The sequence below is a fragment of the Trichechus manatus genome, unplaced genomic scaffold (genome assembly GCF_000243295.1).
Source record: "Trichechus manatus latirostris isolate Lorelei unplaced genomic scaffold, TriManLat1.0 scaffold00141, whole genome shotgun sequence".
Taxonomy (NCBI): domain Eukaryota; kingdom Metazoa; phylum Chordata; class Mammalia; order Sirenia; family Trichechidae; genus Trichechus; species Trichechus manatus.
This window is the reverse complement of record NW_004444077.1, coordinates 4,067,016-4,076,321: the sequence shown is the minus strand read 5'-3', so window position 1 is coordinate 4,076,321 and position 9,306 is coordinate 4,067,016. Positions and strand designations below refer to the sequence as shown.

The 9,306-nt window shown below is 37.1% G+C and overlaps 1 protein-coding gene across 8 annotated transcripts in view; it reads left to right on the top strand.

The window, feature by feature from the left end:
* Nucleotides 1-9,306, top strand: part of CEP295 (centrosomal protein 295) — a 33,471-nt gene that overhangs the window by 9,032 nt on the left and 15,133 nt on the right. For all 8 annotated transcript variants that reach the window (XR_002825500.1, XM_023739838.1, XM_023739839.1 and 5 more), the window contains exons 5-11: nucleotides 274-366; nucleotides 522-625; nucleotides 2,763-2,900; nucleotides 3,307-3,404; nucleotides 3,692-7,193; nucleotides 7,696-7,873; nucleotides 8,014-8,157. Coding sequence is in view for 7 of the 8 variants with exons in the window: in XM_023739838.1 (XP_023595606.1) it covers nucleotides 274-366; nucleotides 522-625; nucleotides 2,763-2,900; nucleotides 3,307-3,404; nucleotides 3,692-7,193; nucleotides 7,696-7,873; nucleotides 8,014-8,157 (4,257 nt within the window). In the remaining variant the exon portion in view is untranslated. The remainder of the gene's footprint in view (nucleotides 1-273; nucleotides 367-521; nucleotides 626-2,762; nucleotides 2,901-3,306; nucleotides 3,405-3,691; nucleotides 7,194-7,695; nucleotides 7,874-8,013; nucleotides 8,158-9,306) is intronic.

The following is a 9,306-nucleotide window of genomic DNA, read 5'->3' as shown; positions in this document are numbered from 1 at the left end:
AAACCTTATGGACGTACCTTTTAATCAGTTCTCCACATTTTACTTTTTGTTTACACTTTCAGTCTTCCTTCTGTCTTCTTGGATTGATTAGGCTTGGGTTTAATGGATAATATAGCTGGTCATCAGGAAGTGACTGGATCATGACTAAGTAAGACATTCAGGTGAACCAAAATTGAATTGTTAATCTGAATGCCAATTTTGGTTTCAGTATTTGCTTTAGATCTAAGCTTGACAATGATAATATGTTCATAATAACAATGGTATCTTTTACAGTTCTTGAAAGTGATGCACAAACAGTTGAGTCGGGACCGCTTGCTACTGAAGATAAGCCACTTTCATGCAATACAGACTCTGAGAAGCAACGAGGTATTTCTTTTCATCACATCCTCAAATTAAATTTGCTTGATTTTTCACATCTTTTTTCTAATGAAATTGCATGTAATAAATTAATAAAAGGACATTATAGTGGTGTAAAATTCTAAATTGTTGAAACTCTTTTTCGTTTGGGGGATTCTCTTTAGAAGTAAATGAGACTCAATGTATCACAACGGTAGCTCAGAATTCAGTTCTACTTCATCCTCAAGAAGAAGCAGCCAGAATTAGAATGTCAGCAAGGCAGAAACAGGTAATTTGACATTTTAATTTTAAAGGTTCCTTCTTCCCTTAGATACTGTAATTTTGTTTGACCAATGAAATTTGTCCTAATGTGTGACTGCTTTTGATACCACCTCTTCTACTATGTCTTACACAAGCATTTAACTGATAGAAAGCACTTCACTCTTTGCTTACTGCATTCTGCTTTTTTATACTTGTATTTTATGCTTTTGTGTGTATCCTAACTAGTTGCCGTCGAGTCAGTTCTGATTCATGGCAGCACTATCTGTGTCAGTAGAACTGTGCTCCAAAGGATTTTTCATGGCTGAATTTTTAGAAGTAGATTGCCAGGCATTTCTTCTGAGACACCTCTGGGTGGGCTCAAACCTCTTAACTGTTTAGTTAGCAGCTGAGTGTGTTAACCATTTGCACCACCCAGGAGTATCTTCCCTATAAAATGTGTAAGTTTTTTTAAAGAAAGAGGCTGCCCTTTTTTTAGTTCAGTTTAGTTTCTGGTACAATGCTTTATACACAGTTAGTCAGTGTTCAATAAAAATTTGTTGAATAAATGAGTACCTGTTTTAATATTAGACAGCTAGACCTTATAATCCTAAAAGTTTTTTAAAAACTAGTATTTCAGAAGACAAATTAAAAATTAAACCTCCTTAACTATAATTTTGGTCTCTTTAACACTGTAATGAAATATGTGTAATGAAACATTTGCCATTTTAACCATTTTTAAATGTATAATTCAGTAACATTGAAGACGTTCCCCCTGTTGTGCAGCAGTCACAACTATCAGTTTCCAACTTTTTCATCATCCTTAATAGAAACTCAGTAGTCTCATCTACTTAAACAATTCCTAATTATTACTAAGTCACAGGCTGATTGTTACTAAGCCAGTCAGTTTATAGTCATGGTTTTTACAAAATATACTTGGGCAGTGAAAAATCTATTGGTCAGTAAGTATTTCTTCTCAGATAAATGTTTTCTAATTGGTATTCTAGAGTAATGTTGTCCAATAGAACTTTCTATGATGATGAAAATGCCCAAATATATGTCCAGTATGGTAGCCACCAGCCACGTGGGCTCATTGACTACTTGGAATGTTGCTATTGTGACTGAGGAATTGAATTTTAAACTTTATTTAATTTGAATTGATTTAAATTTAAATAGTCACATGTTGATATTACAGTTCTAGAGATACTACAGAACTGTAAACATCCAAATTCAGTGGATCCTATAAGTGTTGGAAAGTAAGGAAGCTTTAAACAGGAACTCAGCTGTTGTTGCTGTTTCCTGGTTAGAGATAGGGATGTTAAAAGTATCATGTTGAGGCATTTTTGTATTTTGAAAGCAAGATTGTTTTTCAAATATCTCTTGTAGAAGTGTTTTTCTTTATAAAACTACATACATTTCTTTTTCTATTCCTTCAGTAAACATTTATTAAGTCCTTGCTTGCATCAGGTACTGTACTAGGTGCTGAATTTAGCAGGCAGCTAGACAGACACAGTCCCTGTGTTCATGAAACTTAGAGTTACTCTGATATGTGTTCATAGTACTTTGATCCTTTGTGTGTGTGTGTGTGTGTGTGTGTGTGTGTGTGCGTGTGCGTGCATGCATGATATTAGACCGTCATTCTTCTGCCATTTGCCATTTTCTTCCCATCTGTTCTATGCATGACAGAAAAGACACAGAATGTTGCTCATTGTGTTATTACTTAGCCTCTAGGTAACTGCGTCCCTTTATGAGTGTGCCTAAGAAATCAGTGTTTTGGAAGGCCTTGATACTTAATTTCCGTAGTCATTATTTATATTGGGAACAAAGTAAAATTAAAGGTGTGGACAAGAATATAGCTGAGCATCATTTGCTACATATTTAGAGGTGTTTCTTTGGTGGTGATCTGGGTTTCCCTGAGCTCTCAGAAAATAGAAATAGTTAATATGTTTATTTTTTCTTCCTCTTCTGCCTTTTGTTTTTTTTTTTTCCCTCCTTCCCCCTCTTCCCATCTCTCCCTTCCTCTCTGGCAGTGGCAACAGCAGAGAAAAAAAATCACCACTTGGATAATTGTACTCTTGGTGATAAAAACTATTTCTGTTTGATGTAATGCATGTAAACTTGTATGTGTGTGAGTTTGTTAATAGGTCGGTAGTATTTTTGTTACTTAGATAATGGAAATAGAAGAGCAGAAGCAAAAGCAGTTGGAATTACTTGAACAAATTGAACAACAGAAGTTAAGATTAGAAACTGACTGCTTCAAGACTCAGCTGGAAGAAGAAAAGAGAAAAAGCATTCAACAGACTGAGGTAGGATGCAGGAAATCTCACTTCTCAGAGATTGTGGGGAGACAAAAAATGTGAGCAGTCTTAGCATTCGGGAAAGTAAAATGTCTAATTCTCACTTGGTCATTTTTTTTCTTTTAATAATGTCTGTGTAAGTGTGCACCAACCTAATGACTTTCATCTTTCAGTTTCTCTGGGGTATCAATATATATGACCATGATTTTGTATGTAATGCGTATGTTGAGCTCTTAGACTTGGCACTAATGGAGAATAATGGATTGCTTCCTTTCTTAATAATGGGAAGTACCAGTCTCTTTATGAAAAACAAAGTTATATGGAAGTTTACAATTTTAGAACTTCAGTTTATCTAAGATACTTTAGTACCTGTTTCTGAATTTGCCTTTTAATTAGTTGTGTTGTCTTTTATTAGGTGGGCATTGCTCCAACATCGGGCACCGTGATTTCTGATGAAGACAGTCATAGGCAAATGATTCATAACTATCAACGTCAGCTTTTAGAACAAAACAGGTATTAGAGAGGGTACAATTTATATTTGATTGTATGTGGCTACATCTTCAGGATTTAATATTTAATTTCTATGAGGATCTACTTGGGGTTCCCTTAGAACTATGGCTTATGGATTTCTCATGGCAGTATGAGAGTCGTTCCTTTGATTGTGATTATGACCATGATTATGGCCAACCCTAGATTGCTATTTCTTATATTTAATGTATAGACACTTGAGAATAAGGTGCTTGTGTTTTGTGTTGTTTTTTGTCATAAAAGAACAATGTTTGTTTGTTTGTTTTTGGTAGGTTACACAGACAGTCTGTTGAAGCTGCCAGGAAACAATTACATGAGTATCAGACTCTGTTAAAAGAAAGGTACCCATCCATGTCAGCTACGTCATTGATACCTGACTCTGTTATATCAGTACTACCTCAGAAATCTGAAAGGCCCACTCTTATATCAGAGCATTGGGATCAAGGTCAGAGACCCAAGTTGAGTCCTAACAAATATCAACCCATACAGATCTCCAGATTAGAAGAAGGTCATTTTCGGGTACCAAGACAGAATCTCTTTTCACAGAGACAGGTAGAAACAACAGAAGCATTAAGCACTTCAAATATTTTAGCCAAGCAATCTTTGGAATCACAGGAACATCTAAGGTTATTCTCACAGGCTGAAACACAACAGAGAGATTATAAATTGGTCCCTGAAGATTCTCATAGACTTTCAAGGGCTTTGTCACATGATAGGCCACTAATATTTCAGGATACTAAAGAAATACCTCATACATCTAGGGCAACAACTTTTCAAACTTTAGACTCCCAGCAGATGTTCTCAGAAAACAGTCAGAATATATCTTCTAAGCTGACTGAACCCTCTTCATTTCTACCACTGGTGGCTGAGCATTCTTTTAGTTCTCTGCCTGCTAAAGATGAATCTGGAAGAATCCAGCAACCCTTTTCAACCGAGAGCAAAAGTACATTTTCCTTAGATCATTCTGTAATCAGTCAAATGCAGGATAGGCCTTTGCCATCCTCAGAGCGTATCACAGCCCAGCAAGGTAATTTGAAGGTTCTCCAAGAACAGTTGGACCTACAAAAGGAAGTTCTTCGAGCGAGACAGGAATCTCAGGAACAACTCCTTTTGCATAAACAGAAAGCATTGGAAGAGCAAACTGGCCTCTCTTTATTTCTTCCTTTGGTAGCTTCACGTTCATTTGCTTCACTCCCTTTTGCCAAAACTGAATTGGGGGAAATCCAGCAGTCTTCTTTAACCAAGAATGACCCTGCAGTTTACACAGGCCATCCTGTAACCCCACAAATTCAAGACAGGCTTTTGGGTTTTTCACAGTCTAACTTATCTCAGCAAGATAACTTAAAATTTCTCCATGAACAGTTAAATGTTCAGAGGGACAGACTTCAGGCTAGGCGGGAAGCCCAGGAAGTGTTATGTGTACATAAACAGAATGAATTTGATGGAAGTGTATCTTCTGAGAAGGCTGAATCCTCTACTCTCCCATCTCAGGTAGCTCAGCACACATTTACTTCACTATCTTCTGCTGAAACAAAATCTGGAAAAATCCAGCAGCCGTATTCATCCAGGAGTGAGAAACGAGTTGTCTCAAGCCGATCTGAGATCCCAACATCTCAAGATAGGTCTTCGAGTTTCCTACAGCAGTTCCTACCTCTGCATGATAGTTTAAAATTGCTCCAACAGCAGCTGAGTACACAGAGGGCTACTCTTCAGGCTAGGCATGAAGCCCAGGCAGCATTACTTTTACAGAGACAAAGGGATTTGGAGGTCAGTAAATCTGGGCAGGTGAGTTCTTCATTCTCAGCAATGGTTGCTCAAGATTCAGTTGCTTCACAAGCTTCTGCTAAAGCTGAGCCTAGCAGAATTCAGAAACTTTATTTATCTGAGGAGAGTCTAATTCCTTCAAATCATTTGGTAATCCCAGCATTTCAAGATAAGTCTCTTAGTTTTCCACCACATAGCCTATCACAGCAAGAAAATTTGACAACACTCCAAGAACAATCACACATACAGAGGGTAACACAAGGTACTAAACAAGAAACTCAGGAATTTGTGCATAAACACAGTGAATTGGATAAAAGGTTTTCTTCTGAACAGACTGGCCCCTTTTCATCCCTATTCCAGGTAGCAGAATCAGAAAGATCCCAGGAATTTATGTCACTCAACAGTGATAGTACAGTTCCCTTAAGCCATTCTCTGATCCCAAAATTTCAGGAAAGACTTTTGAGACTTTCACAACATGTATTACCTGTAAAAGATAATTTGGAAGAACGTCAAGAACAGCTAGACACAGAGAAAGAGGCTCTTCATTTTACCCAGGAAAATATATCTTCTGAACAAACTGGCTCCTCTTCATTCATACCCCAGTTAGGGCAGCTTTCATATACTTCATTACCTTCTGCTGTATCTAGTACAGTCCAGGAGCCTGTGTCAGTAGAGAATGACAGTAAAATTTCTTCAACCCATTTTCAGATACCACAGTTGCAGGAAAGGCTTTTGAGGCTATCACAACTTATCCAGCCTCAACAAGATAATTTGAAATCTCTTCAAGAACAGTTGGCTACCCAGAGGGAATCTATCATTCGATCTAGACAGGAAACTCAGGAAGAATTACATTTATATAAACAAAGTGGGTGGAAGGAAAGAGTATCTCCTGAGCAGGTTGGTACCTTATCCTTCTTACCCCTAGTATCCCAGCATTCATTTGCTTCAACATCCCTTACTGAATTGGAGAGAATCCAAGAATCTTGTCCAACTAAGAGTGATAATACAGTCTCCTCAAGTCATTCTGAGATACCAAGATTGCCTGATAGGCTTTTGGATTTGTCAAAGCCTATATTACCTCAACAAGATAATTTGATTGCACTTCAAGAACACTTACATACACAGACAAATGTCCTTCCTACTAGCAAGAAAACTCAGAAAGAATTGGTTTTGCCTGGACAATGTAAATTTGGGGAAAAGGTATCTTGTGAGCAATTTATCCAGCCTCTCTATGGTGATTTGAAGGGACTTCAAGAACGGTTAGATGTACAAAGGAGAACCATTCAGTCTACACAGGAAGTCCAAGAAGAATTGCTTTTACCAAGACTAAGTAAGTTGGAGAAAAGGGTATCATCTGAGCAGGTTAATAGTTCTTCATTCTTATCCCAGGAAGTACTGCCTGTTACTGACTCTGGAAGAACCCAAGAGCCTTTCCCAACCAGAAGTAACAACAGTATTCCCTCAAATCTTCCTGAGATTCCAGGAACACATGATAGGCTTTTGAGTTTATCCCAGTCTGTTCTGCCTCAACAAGATAATTTGGACTTGCAAGAACTATTGGACTTACAAAGGAAAGCAGTGTGTTCTAGTGAGAAAACCCAGGAAAAACTGCTTTTAAACAAACAAAGCAAGTTGAGCAGAAGTGAATCTTCTGAGCACACTGTCTTCTCTGTGTCTGTACCCAAGGAGTCAAAGCATTCTTTTATTCCACTACCTTTTGCTGAAACTAAACCTAGAAGAATTTGTGAATGTTACTCATCCAACAGTGAACATAAAGTTCCCTCAAGTGATTTTATGATCCCCAAATTACAAGATATTTTGAGTTTTTCACAGCCTGTCTTGGCTTATCAGGATAACTCAGGACTTCAGAAGCAGTTGGATCTACAAAAAGAAGCTCTACGTTATAGCCAGAAAGCCCAAGAAGAATTGCTTGTCCAGAGACAAGCAGCATTGCAACAGCAGATACAGAAACATCAAGAGACTTTGAAGGATTTCTTTGAAGACAGTCAGGTATGTTTTGAAGTTGAATAAGAATTAAACAGTAGGGGTAACCTGACTCAGATGAGCTAAATATTAGTTTTAATACTAGGTCTACAACAAGTTTTTGATTTTTGTTTTTTAAATTTATTGTAAATATTTATAACCCAAAATTTGTCATTTTAACCATTTTTAAGTGTATAATTCAGTGACATTAATTACGTTCACAATATTCCCCAACCGTCTCTACTATTTCCAAAACTTTTTCATTACCCCAAACAGGTACAGTGGAGGCTAAGTTTTTAGGTCCACAATTGTGAGTGGTCGTACTTTTTAATGGAACTATCACCCTTTGAATATTGGAAGCGCATCTCTTTTTTTTTTTAATCTGTGGATAAAGTTGCAATAGTGTGGTTGGTGGAACTATTTATTTGGTTGAGGTTCTAATTTAAGAAAAGGTGATATAAATCTAATGAAGAATTCTTGAAATGATCCCTCATGCCGTGTCATTCCCTCACCACCCTGAATTTTTCAGGCAAGTAAGCCTACATTTGAAAATGATTTAAAAACCCAGAAGATGGAACAGCTCAGAGAGTGGTTTCCTTACATCCAAGACCTAGTAACAGATGATCAGGAAGACATTAATCATGTAGATAGGAACAACTCTGATGACAATCAATTGCTTTCACAAGATCTTACTACCAAGCAAAGGGGTAAGGCTATTTGTCACATTTTATTGTAATTATTCTGCTGATTTTTCATTGCTATCACTCCTGCATCTTACAGACTGAAGAAGAGTTTGTAGTATATTAATAGATTTTTATTGTGCCTGACATTGTCCTTGACTTGATAGGTGAACATCTGGACAAAGAACTGAGTAGGAGGTTCTCAAAGCCACCTCTAGCGAAAGTTAAATGTGGATTAGACTTGAACCAACATGAACTTAGTGCCATACAAGAAGTAGAATCACCAGGAAGTGGCAGAGCTTCTATACTAGGTAAATAGATTGGTTGATAAAATTAGATTGTATAATAGTTTGCCAGTTTTCTACATTTTTTCAGGGTGCTAATTTTTTTTGTTAAAGAAACTTAGACTGTGAGTACTCACAAAAGGAAAAAAAAATGGTTTACGTAAGCAGTGTTTAAAATCTAGACTTAAAGAAATGTAGCATTAGGTAACTACTTTCTTTATCTTCCAAGTGGAGTACAGTTTACTGTGGGCAGAAAAGATCTAAAAAGGCTCCTTAGGAGGTGATAACAAATACAAGTTCAAGAAACACTGATTTATATTGATCTTCCGGTTTTCTTATCATTTCTCCCCTGTTGTTCATTTCTGGAGAATTTCTTCAACTTTTTCTTTTCACCTTTCTTGTAAATTTTTATTTTGACAATTAAATTGTAGTTTCTAAAATCTTGCTCTCTTTTCTCTGATATTTTTCCTTTTTCATAACATCCTGCTATTGTTTCATGGAAGCAAAGTATTATCTTCTTTGAATATTTATGGTTTTCTTTTGTTTTTAAGTTTTCTTTGGTTCCCTTCATTTTCTGTTTGTCTGAGGTATTTGTTGTTGTCTCTTACATTTAGGAGGCTTTCTGCTATTTCCTTGCATATTTGAGTGGAACACAAAAAGGCTAATTGGGAATTCTGTGTGTGACTAGGCCTTAGTTACTGTTGGACTTCATTGGAAAAGATGGCTTTTCATTGGAGACTTTTGATTTAGTATCTGTAGCTCTTTTCCCTGTAGCAGTTTACAGTTCAGTTTGTTCAAAGAATGATCCTCCAAGCTTCATATAAGCTTGGCTGTTGATATTGTGGAGGCAGACCTGAGGGATATGGGGATCTCACCATTAAGGATACAGACTTTCTTTTAATACCCTTGATTTCCTTGTGGCATTCTACCACCCCCTTCCACCCTTACCTTCTTTCTCTGCCTGATACCCCTGAATTCAGAGTATATCAGATTCTATTTCTCCAGCAGATAAACCTTTACTCTCGTCAGGGCATGACATTGTGGGACAAGGATCCCAGGTAGGGGTTGGGGGTGGGGGTGTCTAACTGTTGAAAATACTTACTTTTAAACATCCTTCCTGTTTTTAGTTCCCTGACTCATATTTTCCTTTTGTAATACCTGATGCCTTTAATTCCC